This window comes from Poecilia reticulata, chromosome 6, assembly GCF_904066995.2.
Source record: "Poecilia reticulata chromosome 6, P_reticulata-male-v2, whole genome shotgun sequence".
Taxonomy (NCBI): domain Eukaryota; kingdom Metazoa; phylum Chordata; class Actinopteri; order Cyprinodontiformes; family Poeciliidae; genus Poecilia; species Poecilia reticulata.
Genome location: NC_088835.1, coordinates 28,033,878 through 28,050,748, shown reverse-complemented (window position 1 = coordinate 28,050,748; position 16,871 = coordinate 28,033,878). Strand labels below are relative to the sequence as shown.

Here is a 16,871-nt window from a genome sequence, read left to right as displayed (position 1 = left end):
GATGAGCTCAGCAGATGTGCAGTTCCACCAGGTGTTTGCCAATTCCTGCTGCCACTAGTCTGGAGGATTTCTCAGTATCACACAGTTTGAGCAAGTATGTAGGCACCCCCAAATGTCTGCCTCAGTAGATTTAAAGATTCCTCAAACATCAGTGAAAGAATCAAAGCAACACTCCAGGTATGTTTTTGATGATGGAATAACATTAGAATATAAAGTAACGCTCAAGAAAGTGAATTTTGCACAAATTTAACATGTCAGAGAAGGGAAAAAAAAGTGTTTTGGTGCAAATTAATCAATACTTACCGTCCTGAGGCAATGGGAAGGTCCAACCTCTATTTTCTGATCTGTAGGCCTCATTGCGGTGCCTGGATCTGGACCTTGAAGGCCCATCGTGGTGCCTTCAAGGTCCAGATCCAGGCACCATCGTGGTGCCTGGATCTGGACCTTGAAGGCCCATTGCGGTGCCTGGATCTGGACCTTGAAGGCCCATTGCGGTGCCTGGATCTCGACCTTGAAGGCCCATTGCGGTGCCTGGATCTCGACCTTGAAGGCCCATCGCAATGCCTGGATCTCGACCTTGAAGGCCCATCGCGATGCCTGGATCTCGACCTTGAAGGTCCATCGCGGTGCCTGGATCTCGACCTTGAAGGTCCATCGCGGTGCCTGGATCTCGACCTTGAAGGTCCATCGCGATGCCTGGATCTCGACCTTGAAGGTCCATCGCGGTGCCTGGATCTCGACCTTGATGTTTTATCACTGTGCCTGGACCTGGAGGAGTATTTATGGTGCCCAGATGCTGCATCATCGTGCCTGGATCTTGACCTTGACGCCTCATTGCGGTGCCTGGATCTGGATCCACTGCTGGATCTAGTACAATTTTAATTTATTTGAATAATTTAGACATTTTATCACTAGCAATGCAAGACCAGGTCATAAAGCAGAAACTGTTTAACTCCTACATTTTGCTGGAAACCAACCAGAAGAAGATAATCGCTATTGATGTGGTGCTTTATGTCGTTTCTTTACCTGTAGTTATAGCCATCAAGAATTTCATCTTTGACACAGCCATGTCGAGATCCTAATAAACAAAACTAAACATTAGTTTTGTTTATTAGGAGTGATGTGATGTATACTCACTGGGAGATGACGGGTCACTGCGCCGAGGCGCTGTGTTTGCATATCGAGGGCCTAAAAATCAAAAAATTATTAATCGATGAAAACTTAGATCAAAATAAAAAGTGAGGATTAGTTGGGACAGATACTTACTGGACATCAACGTTTCCCATCCTCGAGGTCCATTAGATCGCTCTACAAAGCCATTTAAGTCTAAAAAAACCAAAAACACGTAACTGAGTCTGAATCTGTTGTCTTGTGTGCAAATAAATAATTACCAGATTGGGATGTAACGGAGTTAGCAACACTTTTAAATTGTTGGTGCAATGATTGATGTGAATACTCACTGGAAACGTCCCTGTGGAGAGATCCTGCAGATTGCGAGAAGGCTTTCATAAGGTAAGCCAAAGTTTGATTTAAAGAGCCTGAAACACATGAATTAGCCTCTGATTACATTACAGCAGCATTAAATTACTAATTTTTTTATAATTCAGTCTAAATTATTTGGATTGGTCGTCATAAATTGACCCATCCCTCTGCAGCTTGCCGTAGTGGAGCGACTTTGTGAAGTTGGACAGGTGGATCAAGGAAAAATGTAAATCTATTTATGAAACGTTGACATGTCGATGTCCTGAGAACCGTCTGCAACCTCCCCTCGAATGGACGTGGCTTCATCTTCAGACGCTGAAACAAGAACACCGGGACATTTTATATTAAACATTCATAAAGATGCTGGGTAAAGTGCAGAAAAAATGCACATTACCCAGAATTTGTTACAATTATGTTGTGTACACACAACTTTAAAGTGCCTCATAAGTACTTACAAATGTTATTTAATCTGTTAGTGTCCTGAATGGTGGGGAGTTTCTCTGGTGCTTCTGACTGGATGGGCAGCTTGACGACTTTATACAGATAATTTAAAGTAAATTCCCAAGAAAAAAAGATATAACATTTTGAAACTGGATTTCAAACAACATCATGTCTTAAAGCTCAAAAAAGTTGATTTTATAACATACTGCCCCTTTAAGCAGATAAAGAAAGCCCGTTACCCCTGATGTCATCCTCTTCATCTGAAGATGTTAATCCTAAAAAAAGAAAAAGAAAAAAAGGTTGTCTAAAGTCTCAGGCACAACTTCTGTCTCTAAATTACAAATGTATAACATGACAAAATGTAGTTACTGTCTGCGTGTTCTATGACTTTGTATTTTTGTGTTATTTTGATGCAAAGCCCTTTGAAATGCCTTGTTGCTGAAATGTGCTGCTATACAAATAAACCTGACTGACTGAACTAGATTGATTAAGTTAACTTTCTCTGCCCAGACACAACATCTTATTAGAACAGTTCTTACGAACAATAAGGCATCTGATGGTCAGTGAGTTGTTGGTTTGATGAGCAAAGAAGCCAAACTAAAAAGGTGTCAGCAGCTGCTGGGATGAAGCGTCTGGGAGAGGATTCCTCTCAGACAGCCGCAAACTTCAGGCATCCAGAACTACGGTTCTGATCTAAAGGAAGATAGAGTGGAAACCACTTCATCACTGTGATCAGACACAGAGTCTTTTCTTGAGGAAGCTAAAACTTTGCAGGAGCTCATTTAGGTTTGGTGCAAGCTTACTGAAATACTGAAAGTATAGCAACTCATCTATATGAAAATATTGAGGTTGATCCACTGTAGAACTTGTTCTAAGTCCATAAAACTATTAATCTAATACAAAAATATTTCTGTAGACATTATTAGCTGAAAATTGAAACATCTAAATTCTCCTCCCAATCTCTACATCTAAAAAGAAACATATAATTCTGTAACTGGCATCATTAGACATATTTTAAGTTACTTTGAAGTTATCTGAATTAAATTTCTCCCTCTTCATTGTTGTCTTCTAATCCTCCAACAGCTAAAAAGGAGACGGAGCTCAGGATTGTTCTTGTTGGGAAAACCGGAGTTGGAAAAAGTGCAGCAGGAAACACCATGTTAGGAGGAAGATTTTTCAATTCTTGTCTCTCTTTTTCCTCTGTGACATCAGTCTGTGAGAAGAAAATCAATGATTTTGGTGGTTTAAATCTGGCTGTTATTGATACTCCAGGTCTGTTTGATACAGATAAAAGTAATAAAGAGATTATGGAAGAAGTCGCTAAAGGCATCTGCCTGGCGGCTCCTGGTCCTCATGTGTTCCTGATTGTGCTCCAACCCACCAGTTTCACCACAGAAGAAGAAAGAAGCTTGAGAATTATCCAGAAAATTTTTGGCAATGAAGCAGCCACATACACCATGATCCTGTTTACCCATGGAGACGAACTAAAACGGGAAAATATGACGATAGGAAACATGTTACTAAGACACAGACCTCTACAGCACTTCATCAGTCAGTGCGCCGTCTTCCAGACATTTGAAGATAAATATCATGTCTTTGACAACACAGTTGAGGATCCTGGTCAAGTCAGAGGACTGGTGCAGAAGATCAACAGACTGGTTAAGGAAAATGGAGGAAGTTTCTACACCAACGAAATGTTTGAAGAGGCACAAAGAGCCAAGCAAGAAGAAGCAGAACGACTAATCAGAGAAAATCCAGAAATTGATCCTGACGATGCAAAAAGGCAGGCAGAGAGAGAGAACTCATATATCCGTGCTGCTCTGGGGGCTGCAGCTGCTGGAGCTGCTACTGGAGCTGGTGTTGGAGCTGCTATTGGAGTTTTAGGAGGACCGATAGGAGTAGCTGTTGGAGCCGGTATTGGAGTTAATCTGGGAGCAATTGTTGGAGCTGCAGCAGCCGTGCAAAAGATGGGATGTTCTACCCAGTGATAATATGTGTGATGTTCTGGCTGCAGCTTAGTAAACTATGATGTTACATGAATAACAAAATATTTACCAGCATAAGCAGATATTTATATAATTAGTTAATGGCTTAACTGAGGATGGATTAACTGTCAATCAGTTGAAAAGCTGTCAATGATTAATATTTACAATCATAACCTGATTGATTACATAATGTAATGTAAGCAAAGTTCATGGTTATTTGTCTATGTTAATTAACATGTTTGATTTTGGACATAATAGCAAACAGCATAAACAATTGTGTAATTACTACACTGTTTAAATGAAGCATAAATATTATCACAGCAAAGCCATTACTAAAAAATCAGATTTCAGAATAAAGGCACTTTTACTCACAAATCAGTTTGTCTGCCGTCACATTCACATGAAACTGGACAACATAAGTTGATAACTGAACTGAAATAAGGGAAGTTTCAGGTCCAGCAGCAGAACAGATATACATTGAGAATGTCAGAAAACTGGAAACGTGATTTTAATCAGCAGGTGTTTCACATGAAACCAGTTGAGCTGTTTCTGCTACACTAAGAGCTGAAGGATCCGGTTCAAAAGGCTGCAAACAGCGCCACCCTGTGGAGCCTTAGAGATGTACGATATGATATGTATGTATGATAAAGCAATGTGCATGTGCACAGGCCTGGTACACAAAAAAACACATATGTTTTTTGTCACATGCGACTGGATTTTGCACGACAAAATCTGTGGTGCAAAATCAGAAATATGGACACAAAAGCTTTCAGTGGCTGAGCGAAGTGAGAGTTCATCTATTAAATTGACTCAATGAATACATAAAAGAAAATTTGATATTTTTATGAATTTTCTTGTGATTTTTCTATAATTTTTGTTCAGGTTAACTGAAAAAGTGAGCCATTACTGTTACAGGTTAAGTTTCTAAACTACAGAAAAGTAATTATTAGGGATGCACAAATACAAACATTTGGGCCAATGTGGATATTCAATGTTATTACAGCTGGTATGGCAGTTTTTACTAATATTTTATTTATCTATTTTTTTATTTGATTACTTGTTTAATCATAAGAATAATTGATAGATTACTTGATTACTAAAATAATTGTTTACAACAGTCCTAATACATATTCAGAAAGGTTTAAGTTTGTTAAAATGTTCAGAGAAAAGGTCGTTCATACAGTTCTACAGACCGTCGGCGTCTCTTGAGGAAACATGACTGTCTGCAGAACATTCCTCCACAATCTGAAGATTATCAGCGTCTGCATCAGAGCACTGAGTATCAGCAGACACTTTGGTCTTAATTAAGGTCTGAATGAAGAAACTTCACAATGTTGATACAGAAACTGTCTGCTGAGAAGAATAAAGGAAAAAGATCAGTTCTGCTACCTCTCTATCCAGGTCTCCATCATGACTGCATGTTTTCTTGCAGAAAGCAGAAGAAGCTGAAGTGCCGTCGCATCGGACTTGACCAGCAGATTATTCCAGCAGCAGGACCCTGGAAGCTGCAGCAGATGTTTTTGCACCCGTTTTCTGTGAAATGAAGCAAGAAAAACGTTTGTTTGAACAGTCAGTTCACTGGGTGCTGGGAAACTGAATGTCAGAGAGAAATCAGGTGTTGCCAGCCTGCTACAGCTCTAAAACTCCACAAGGTGGCGCTGTTTGCAGCCTTTTCAGACACATCCTTCATCTCTCAGTGCAATAGAAACCATTAATGTGAAAAACAAAAAGAACCTGCTGATTGGCATGTTTCCAGTTTTCTTACCTCCTCCATCTGCTCTGCTGCTGGACTCCATATTCAATTTCAATTATCAATCCATGCTGTCCGGTTTCATGTGAATGTGACGGCCGATGATCTGTGTGTGTTTTTATTCTGTGAAAATAGAAATCAGTTTGGGTAGTAATGGCTTCGCTGCGATTATATTTACACTGCTTTTATACAACGTAGACTTAGATTTTAATAATTGCACAGTTAGAGTTTGTTATATGTTATGTAAAACATATTAATTAGCACAGACGATCATGAACTCAGCTTACATAACATTACTAATAGAAATAAATTTCCAATGTTATACTTTGAGTATTTGGAGACAAACTAAGAAAAATTAAATTACAAAAATAAAATTATACAGGAATTGGTGCCATTATTAGCATAAAAAAAGTCGTAACATTATGGCTGCTTTGTAGTACTTCGACTTTATTCTCGTATTATGACTTTATTCTCGTCATGTCATTAGTATATTCTCGTCATTTATTTATTATTTTTCTTAGAATGTGTGGACTCGTGTTTGAACAAATGTTTTCTTTCTTTCTCATAACTCGCTTTCTGTTTGACAACTGCCAAAGAAAGGTCACTAGAGCCGACAAAACCTTTAAAAACAAACAAATGATACATTGTAATTTCCCTCTGACCAAAAATCACTGGGTAAATAACTGTAAAACCAACAAACTTCTTCTTCGAAGATGGTAACTGAAAGCACTTTTAGTAAAGTCAGTTTCACCAACGGTAGTTAGCCTCAAACTTAAAAAAAAAAAATCATTACAATTCCAAAAGTTTTGATTGCAATTTTATTTTACTTAACTGAGGTTAGTTTTTTTTCCCCCATTGAATAATTGGGAAATAAATTTAACTTCATACTCTGAGAACCAGACCCTAAACTTACAAGTCTGGATTGAGTTTTTTCCCCTTCATTAATGACAAACTTTTATTACATACATTATATATATCATGGTAATTCAGGGCGAGTTATTTTTAATTCTAAATGAATATCCTTGTTGGACAATTATTTAAGTGCTATTCTCCTTCAAGACACATTTATCTAACGCCAGAATAAATGAAATGTACGTTATGCAGCAAAGGAAATAAGAAGATCGGACATATATCCATTATGGAGATGATCGGTTTTGGACGGGTGATGTGCCCTTATTGCATAAGCAATACTAAAGAATGACAGCCATCATTAAAGGTACAGGGGAGCTTTTTAGTTGTCTAGCTTTGCTAGCAAAGTCGTTAGCCAGCAGCTAGCTAATAGCACAACAACAGCAGCCTAATGTCTGGATGATAAAAATACTGAATCGATAGATAACAGTTTCTCCTCACCTGGCTGTCTCCTCCCCTCAGTAGTTCTTCAGAGAAAGGCAGACGCAGAGGCCTGTCAGTGTCTGTTGTATTTCATTACCTCTCTGCTTAAACCACGACTCCGAGCTGAAGCAGAAACGATACTTCAATGTTTTCCGTCATCTGACAAGCAGCAAGTCTACTCCACTTTATTCACCAAAAACTTTTTTTTTAATTCACCAAAATCTGTTCTGTAATCTGGAACGTTCACTACGTTGAGCTCCAGTTAGCCGCTTTATCTTACTGCGAGAGGCAACTGCGTCATGCGTCACCGGCCAAAGGTCAAAGGTAACAAGGTGACCGGCTTATTATGTTATGCAAAAAAGAAACAAAAAAGCAAAGAATTTTAGCACATGATTTTATGTGTCAGAAGAGGGCTTAGGAAGTAATACCCAAAAAATAAAAAATAAAAAAATTGACCAAAAGGGCAGTTGGGGGCAAGGAGCAAAAAGGGCAGGTGGTCAAGCCCCCCCAGCTCCCCCCTCTGCACGTGCCTGTCTTACACTGACTGACCAGGCCAAACCATCCAATAGTGTCAACAATAAACGGCATTAAACACGGTCAACAGAAATTATGACCACCCGGCGCACCCGCTTCCTCAAACATAATAAGCCAGTATGGCTCCCATTCATACCCTCAGTGACAGCCACGCCCACCTCGACACACCCACCACCCAGGTGTCAAAGGCATGCGCTCCCATCACCTCAATAATCATTCATTTCATTCATATGGCTCTTACAACAGCGTTGCATTCTCTTTAGTTTTCTCTGGTCTGTAATGGAGACTTGAATTTAACGCGCCATTTCAACCAAAGGTTTTGAATGCGCTTCCTAACTAGACATATTGTTAAATAAAAACTTTATTTAACAATATGAGGTGTTGCTTAATTTATTTTTAACATTGGGTCTCATTTTCCAGAGCTACTATCTGCAACTTTAGATGCATTCCTTCTCTAACACACCTGGATCATTGACTCATTATAAGCCTCTACAGAACTGAGTTGATGCTGATGAGGGAAGTCGACCTTTTGTCTGAGGTGTGTTTTAGCAGGGATGCATCTAAAAGTTGCAGTCTGGAGGACTGAACCTGTGAACTCCTGACTTGTACCATCAATGTGGCCCGTTGAGGGTGGCCAATATGCTGAAATATGGTGAAATTGAATTTGACACCCCTGGTCTTAATTTTATTTAGTTTTTAGAGTGTGTTTGCTAGTTCTTGTTAGTTTTTATAGGTTGAATATTGTTAATTTTAACTGAAGATACAATTTTCCAAAAATGTATTTAACTGTTGTTGAACAACCAACGGACTGGTGTTTTCTTTCAGCTTTTGCTGACGCCGTTTTGCGGACTAGTGTAAATGACAGGAGGAATAATGGAGGAACATAATTTGCTAACAGCTGACGTCAGTGGTGGGAAGTAACGAAGTACAAGTACTTCGTTACTGTACTTAAGTACAATTTTCGTGTATCTGTACTTTACTTAAGTAGATTTAATAATGGGGACTTTCTACTTTTACTCCACTACATTTTACAGTAAGTATCTGTACTTTCTACTTCACTACATTTCTACAAAACTGTCTCGTTACTCGTTACATCCAAGTCTCGTTGCTCTTTTCTTCCGTTAAAATGTGAAGTTCAGGGATTTAAGGTGGCGCCGTAAAATCCGAGCAATAACGTGACTTAGTGTCTGTTGTCACCCATCGCCTCTACCTTTACTCGCACTCGGAGCTCCAGACATGCGCAGTGGTTTCCTCTGAGCGGGAGGAGATGTTTGTCTATAATATAATAGCGCTGCATAAATTGATATGGCGACATGTAAAATTAGCAGCGCTTCGCTTTCACAGACGGTGGGACTTCGTCCAACTTTTAGCGTCACTTGGAAGGAAAGCTTAAAGAAAGGTAAGATCTGTGCTAGCAAAGCTAGCTGTACTGAGACACATGTTGCATCTGATGAAAAAAAGTTGTCAGTCATGCGCTGAATTATTGTGTGGAGGTGTTGACTGAGGTGTCGCATATATGGGACAACGCTGTGACCAAAGTCTGCAATATAGTGATATAACATTCACTAACGATCCGATTCTTCTGGACGGATCTTTACTAAGTCCTAAGGACTGAAGCCTCACTGAGAGCCGTTCTTTGTTCTTGTGTACACTGCGGTAGCTATATATATATATATATATATATATATATATATATACATTCATTTAATCGCTGAATAAGTAAAAGTTGAACGTATGAACACAGAGCATGCTCAATGCTCATTGCTCATTGATTGATTTCGTCTCCTGTCATGGTGGCAAACATTGCAGTGGGAGGGAGGATGAAAACAGTCACGGTGCTCATTCTGCTTAGTTACTTGTTGCGCCGTTGGACAGTGTTCATAGTTGAACGTTGCGATGTTTCAGTTATGGTTTCTGACATATGCAATATGGGCAACCGCCCAGGGCGTTATTTTTCTAGGAATAGCAGGAGACCTCTGCGGATTGTAGCACAGCGATGAAAGCAAAACAGAATGAAGTGAGTTTTTATTGATACTGGTTAAATATATTTCAGCTCTAAGTATTTAATATCTAGGTGTTTTTATGGGAATGTGGATCTTTCAGATCAATCTGAAAACCAATTTTGATAAACTTAATGTTATTGTGTCATTTAGCGCGGGGCGCTGGTCTTGGTCTCGGGTTTGGTGGTCTTGACTACAACTCTGCTACATGGCTCCTTGGTTGCATGTCCTCCACCCCGCCCGCACCTTCTTTACATCCCCTTTCAGTTAGATTTCTTTCTAAATAAATGTGACTAATGAAGTTCATGCTATGTTAGGACAGGAGACAAAATGTTTCCATCCCTGAAATTATGATTCATAGAATCACATATCTAAGTCTAAACTGTTACAGAGAATAAATACAATAAGAACATGTTTAATCTGTGGTAGTGTTCAATAAAATGGCACATTTCTGATGTATTAAAATTAAATACGATCAGCACACTTAATGATATTAGCGATTAGGTAATGCAGTCAGCGAGTACTTTTACTTTTAATACTTAAGTATTTTTAAAAACCAGGACTTTTTTACTTTTACTTAAGTAAAATGTTAATGTGGTACTTTGACTTTTACTTAAGTACATTTTTGACTGTGTATTTGTACTTTTACTTAAGTAAATTTTTTGAGTACTTTCTCCACCACTGGCTGACGTAAACTGCTTGTGTGACGGAAATAATAAAAAAAAAACAATTACAGAACAGTTAAAAAGGCTAATAAATAGATTCATAAAAACAAAGGGTATTATATCTAGTTTTATAAATACATGATATAGTTGTAGTTAGTTAACCTTGGTAGAAACTGCAGCGCTCAGACAAACAAAAATCATGCGTTTGCATAGATCTGAAAATGACCTAGCCTTGACATTTACTGTGGCTCACATTGTGTTTGTGGTGGTCAAGCACGGTGGGATGGGTTTGAGATCCCTGGTTTTCTCATGGGTAAATCTTAAAACTTTATTTGTGCTCTGTCCACAATTTATTTTGTTTGTTACTTTAATTAGTTCATGTCATTTTCAATTTATTGAATGATTTTATATTTATGGCATTAACTTAGCAAAATGGTACCTGTTCCCACATCAATGTTCCAATGTTTGCTGACACAAGAACAAGAAAATAAATGTTTGACTAAACAAGCAAAATTAACTTTCTCATGTATAGATACTGAAAAAAGTTCAAAATATATGGGACAAAAACCAAGTGAAGCAAACTATTTTGAATATAAACAATAGAAAGTATGCTATTTGCTGGTGGGATGATGTAACAGCACCAGCAAAAGAAGATTCTGTGATGTCACAAGTGAGGCAGCGTCTGTGATGTCATAAACTACATATATATAGAACAGAATTCTGGATATTTTTCATTGCTATATCACTGACTAGTTCAGACATAAGCAAAGCCTTTTCGAGCGTTCAGCTAATTTACAAATCGATAGATTTTGGAGAAAGTCATCAAAAATGTCTTATCAAAATCCAAGAAGACACAATGGAATGATGGGACCCCAGGGGAGATGGGGCAACCATCGAAATGTCCAAGGCGGGTTTCCTCCTGTGCACCCAGATCTTTTGCATGAGGAAATCCACAGGATGGGCTCTCTTTTAGAGATGGAGAGAGCCCAAAGGTTTGCAGACAACCAAAGACTGGCCCATCTGGAAGCCGAGCTGGAAGAAACCAAACTCCAGTTAAAGAGGCAGAAAGCGCTCAAAGAAGTCTTCATCAACAAGGGCAAAGAGACCAAGAGGGAACTCGAGAGAGTAGAGAGGCTTAGTGATCCAGCTGTTGTTGATGCTGCCATTCTTGCTACCAAGGCGCACAACGAAACGAGATTTAAAAACAAGAAGCAGCTCCAGCAAGACTTTGTGGAATTAAAGACGGCCCACCTCCTCAGCCAGGAAGCATTTACAACAGAAATCCAGGCTGAGAAAGAAAGAAACAAAACGTTGCAACAAGAAATGGACAAACTCCAGACTTCCTACGAGGAGCTTTGCTCCAAGTATGAAGCGTCTGAGAGATCCAACGATGCTCTGGTGAGGCAGGAGGCTGAGATGCAAAAGTTGTGTGAAGTTAGAGTTAGTGAGATACAACTGGTCCTTGACAAGATAAGAGCTGAAAAGGACGATATCTTTCAAAAGATGTCAGAAGAGGTCACGTTTCTGAAAAGCAGCAGAAACAGTTTACAGGCAGAATTGGACGAGATGAAATGTTCATATGAAGAACTTGAGCAGAAGTTTGAAAGAGACGTTTCTGCTCTTAAAGCTGAAGTGGAAACATCTGAGCACGAGCTACAGCGTGAAAGAGAAGCCAGTTCATATACAGCAAAGAGATGTCACTTTGTTCTATCTGAACTGGCTTCTCTTGAGCGAGAACAAGAACTAAAATATAAAGCAGCATCAAAAGAGCTCCAGACCCAGCAGCAGAATTTCTACAAGGTCACGAATGATTTAAAATGTGAAAATTCTTCACTTAAACAGCAGGTGGAAAAGCTTCGGATCCAGATGATTCAGGAGAGAAAAGCGCACATGGAGGAGATAGTGCTTCTAAACAGCATGAAAGCCACCATCCAAGAAAATACAGCAAAAGATATGCAAATGCTGGAAGAGAAGGAAAGGGATGCACAGACCCAGTTAGAGAAGATGAAAGATATATACAAGGTGCTGCATTGCAGATATGACACCGATATTGCTGCACTCAAACAAGAAATTGAAAAATTTAATCAAGTAAGTTGTGAGACAACAAGTAATTTGGAAGGAGAATATGACTATCTGGAGATTGACACTTCTCTGAGAGATGAGAAGGAAGATGTCAAAGAAGAAACACCACAAGAGTCCACAAATATTCAAGACATGGAGAACGAGAGCCAACCTGACCATGATGAAGTTTTATATCAGGAGATTTCTTCTGATGAGGATCCCTTAGAAGGATCCTCATCAGGTTTTCCCAGGCATTTGGAACCCATGACGGACTTCGCTGCAGAATCCAACCAGGAGGATTTGGACGACATGGACGATGGAAAAATGAAAAAACCAAAGCTATGGAAAAGAATGCTAAACTTCATGCATTTGAAGAAATCAAAAAAAGGAAGAACAGACTGAACTAAAGCCCAGAACATCAAGTTTAAACCATCGTTCCATGCGACATCATCAGGAAATTTAGAAAGGCCAGCTTTTTTCCTGCCATTAACCATCTAATAAAAAGATCCCTTCCTAACCCAATTCAAAAAAAGATTCAAACTTTAAGACGAATTTGAAATAGAAAAAGTAGTGGGCAGCACGGAGATGCAGTGGCTAGCACTGCATCTGCACAGAGAGGATGTGTCACATCTTTGCTGTGTGGAGTTTGCATGTTCTCCCCGTGCCTGCGTGGGTTTTCCCCAGGTGCTCTGGTTTCCCCCCACATCCCCTAAAACATGTAGGTTAGGTCAATTGGTCAATGTAAATTGCCCCCTAAAAGAGTTTAAGAAACTGCAAGAATTGCTTTAACAAAAAAAAGTGCAATTTAACATGAAAAACTGAGTAGAAAAGGTGTTAAATAAAGGCCACTAGAGAATGAAAGAACTGACCACCACATGTTTCCTCATGGAAAAAATAAATAAAACTCTTTCTTAATCTCTCTCTCTCGTTCTCTCTTAACCCTCCTGTTGTCCTCATTTTCTGTGTATAGGGAAAACACATACAAATCTCGGTCATTTTGACCCGAGGACAACAGGAGGGTTTTAATACAGAAGTTACTTAATATACATACACACATATACATACATAAATGCATACACACATGCACACATATACATATACAAACATGCACACACATACACATCCCTTCCATAGGCTGCCACCTTATCGTGGTGGAGGGGTTTGAGTGTCCCAGTGATCCTAGGAGCTGTCAGGGGCTTCATGCCTCTGGTCACCCAATGCAGACAGATCCTAGGTGAGGAACCAGACCAAGTGCAGCCCAAAGACCCCTTATGATGAGCGCCTGGTGGCCGGGTTTTAACCCACGGAGCCCAATCAGGCTAAACAATACATATTTAGTTCACAAAATAAATTTAGCATTAAGCTAAATATTTATTTAGCAAGCTTAACATTTAGTGACTAAGCTACATATTTGGCATTGAGCTAAATAAGCCTTGAGCAAAGCTGAATACTTAGCTCTGAACTAAATATTTGACTGACAAGGCAAACATTTGTCTCTGAGTTAAATATTTAGTTCAGTTTGGAGTATTTACCTCCAAACTACATATTTAGTTTGAAGCTAAATACTTTGTTGGTAAAGTAAATATTTAGCTTGCTATTTGAATATTTAGTTTGAAACGGTGACATTTATAAATCAACGAATAACATGGAGAAAATATGAGTTAGAAAAATTGGTAACACTTTATTTGAAGCTTAAGACTGACATGACACTGTCAAAAACATGAACCTGTCATGAACATAAAGAAGTCTTTATGAATGTTTATGACAGTTGTCATGAAGTAATTCTGTAAATAATGACACTTCTAATGCAAAGTTGCTCTAAAAGTTGCATTGAACGTCCATTAAAAATGCCAGCTTTGCATTATTTTATAATTGATCAAAATCATGCAAAGTTGGCACTTTTAATTGACTTTTAATGCAACTTTTAGAGCAACTTTGCATAAAAAGTGTCATTATTTACCGAATTACTTCATGACAACTGTCATAAACATTCATAAAGACTTCTTTATGTTCATGACAGGTGTTACGTCATGTTTTTGACAGTGTCGTCAGTCTTATGCACACCCCGTCAAATAGTGTTACCGAAAAATTAACCACATTGTTTTCTGACTGTCGAAATAACACAAATTATTGCTGTCAGTTTTTGACTGTAACTTTAAAAATGGTTCCCAATAATTGTGACAAAGCAATCATTCAGTTTCTCTGAGCAGCTCTTCTGTTCTAGGCTAGCGGCAGTTAACACTTCTAATAAAATACACACAGACATTTCTCAAAATACAATGTGTGCCAATAAAATACTGTTCTCCACTCACAAACACTTACAATAATGGTACCTTATCGATTAAATGTAGACTTCACCCACCTGTTAAAACAGAAATCAGCTTTTATATCAATATAATGGCTTCGTAGCTATGCTGACTCTGAGCTTCTTCTAGGCTTGAAGTTAGCCTCTCTCGTATTTGCGGCTACTGCCATCTTCTGGTGGAAACTGGTATTGCACCAGAAATGTGCTCAGTCATACGGGTGAAAAAAGAAACAAAGAAAGTGCGACGATTATGGATAAACAGATGACGAAAACTCTAAATTTAATGTCTCAGAAAACGCTGTAGCACATTCATAAAACGTTGAGAGAAAGGTAAAAGTTTGAGAGGTAAAGAACTGGACTGTTTCTGAAATGCGTGACAAAAAATTTCCCTTTATCATAATATTTTTAATAATATTCTACATTTTTGAAGCTTTACTTGAGCAACTACTGATGATTTTCAACAAATTAAGTGAAGCGGAAGAAATGTGAAATTTTCTATCTTTAAAAAGTCATTTCTGTTCAGACTAAAGATGGACTGAAGGAATAAAAGACTAGCGTTATCTTGTAGTGAAACATGATGCACCGTCTTTCAGCGTTTGTTTTATTTTGAATTATTTTCCCAAATGTGACTCGGTGTCTTGATAAACTGACTGGTTCAAAATGAAACCATTTTCATTTCAGGAGTTCTGCAGGATGTGAAGTATTTGTTCAGACACTGAATATAATTAGAAGTTAACCAAGAAGTCTGACATGATTTGATTCACAGGAACTTTAAATCCTGTAGGACAAGTCCTCTCTCTGTTTGTCTCCTTATCTCTGAGTTTCTTCTGTTTTATTTGAGTGATCAAAATTAAACAGTGAACTTCATGCGAAATTTATTGAGAAAAGCAAATAAGCCATGTCCTTCCTAAATAAACACAGCTGCTTGTTCTGCAGTCTCAGGCTCTTAAACCAATGCTAAATATGTTTAAACTTCATTCCTTAAGAAAAATAGTTTGTCAATTTATTGTTGGGAACTTAATACTTTTTTTAACCTCAGTTATCCAGATGTTAATGATTTGGATCGCCTCACTGTTTAAAATTCACACATGAACTGGGACTGTTGGACTCTATGAAAATTAATGCAACATTTATTGACATATTTAATTCATCCATCTCAAAAAGTTTTATGTGTGGATACATTTTAATACTCAGAGTTGATATATAACTTCACTGCAAAAACACAAAATCTTAAAGTGCAAAACTCTTAATGCACTTGAAATAAGACAAAACTAACAACTTCAGCAAGATATAGCAGCTTATTTTAAGTAAATAATTGCTTAAAAATTGTCAAAACACAACTGGGTCCACTGTTAGATTATTTCACTTTCATCAAGACATTTTTCCTGTGTCATAAGTGAAATAATCTGTCAGTGGAACTAGAACTTTTTCAAATTTATATTAAGGGATTAATTACTTAAAACAAGCTGGTATATCTTGCTAAAAAGTTACTTGTAAGTTAGTTTTGTCTTATTTCAAGTGTAATGAGATATTTTCAATAGAAACTAGACCGAAAATATGTGGTAAGATTTTGTGCTTTTGCAGTTTTTTGTTGTTTTACATTTAACCACTAGTTGGCAGCAGAGTTCATGTAGAGCTGTAAATTGAGTCACTTTGCTGTATTTTTGTTGCTCCATTGCTTAGAAATTACATTTCACAACAAAAGAAATCATCTAACAATCCACACAAATGAATCGTTCTGCTCTACATAGTCTTGGTAGATTAGGGCAGTGTTTTTCAACCTTTTTTGACCCAAGGTACATTATTTTAATTGAAAAAATCTCAAGACACACCACCAACCAAAAATGGAAACAAAGATACCCTGTAGCCGCCTCTATTCCATATATAGTCATTCTTATCAAAGTCTCTTGAATAGGAATCAAATAAACACAAAAATGCATTTTTATCACATTTTACATTGAAGAAATTGAAGAAAGACAAAGCTCTTCCTCCACAGCTCTCAGTCACTCTCTGGTTTTAGTTTTTATAGTAGCCAGACTAGAGAAGCTCACTTCACACAGATATGTTGTGGGAAATGGACCCATGTTCTTTCCAACCCAACTACTGCTGAGCTTCACTGTCTTTTCTATCACTCTCTTGCTAGATTCGATGCTCTCACCGCTGCCTGTAACATTCATACATCTCTAATACATCTCAAAAATCTTTTAAAACCAATTACCGTATTTTTCGGACTATAGAGCGCACCATACTAGCACCCTCAATTAAAAAAATAAAATAAAATAAAATAAAAACTGGAAGCTGCTCCCGGTTTTCCAT

At 38.1% G+C, this 16,871-nt stretch overlaps 2 protein-coding genes across 10 annotated transcripts; one reads left to right on the top strand and one right to left on the bottom strand.

The window, feature by feature from the left end:
- Positions 1–58: 58 nt before the first annotated feature.
- Positions 59–16,534, bottom strand: LOC103466775 (uncharacterized). 9 transcript variants are annotated; one of them, XM_081608312.1, is made up of 13 exons: positions 14,613–15,537; positions 7,009–7,113; positions 5,674–5,781; positions 5,298–5,441; positions 2,463–2,616; positions 2,163–2,198; positions 1,938–2,015; positions 1,642–1,797; positions 1,461–1,538; positions 1,267–1,326; positions 1,138–1,188; positions 1,027–1,078; positions 59–867 (listed from the first exon to the last, which is right to left on the bottom strand). In XM_081608312.1, exons 8-13 carry the CDS (start codon positions 1,643–1,645, stop codon positions 354–356), a joined length of 759 nt encoding a protein of 252 aa, XP_081464438.1. In that variant the 5' UTR covers positions 1,646–1,797; positions 1,938–2,015; positions 2,163–2,198; positions 2,463–2,616; positions 5,298–5,441; positions 5,674–5,781; positions 7,009–7,113; positions 14,613–15,537; the 3' UTR covers positions 59–353. The 9 variants fall into 9 exon arrangements, with proteins under 9 accessions (XP_081464438.1, XP_081464437.1, XP_081464435.1 ...); XM_081608311.1 differs by lacking the exon at positions 2,463–2,616 and having other exon boundaries at positions 2,130–2,198; XM_081608309.1 differs by lacking the exon at positions 2,463–2,616.
- Positions 2,967–4,264, top strand: LOC145552076 (GTPase IMAP family member 9-like; the record flags this gene model as incomplete). Its single annotated transcript, XM_081608504.1, has 1 exon — positions 2,967–4,264. A coding segment is annotated over one exon (945 nt), but the record flags the coding sequence as incomplete, so codon positions are not given.
- Positions 16,535–16,871: the final 337 nt, after the last annotated feature.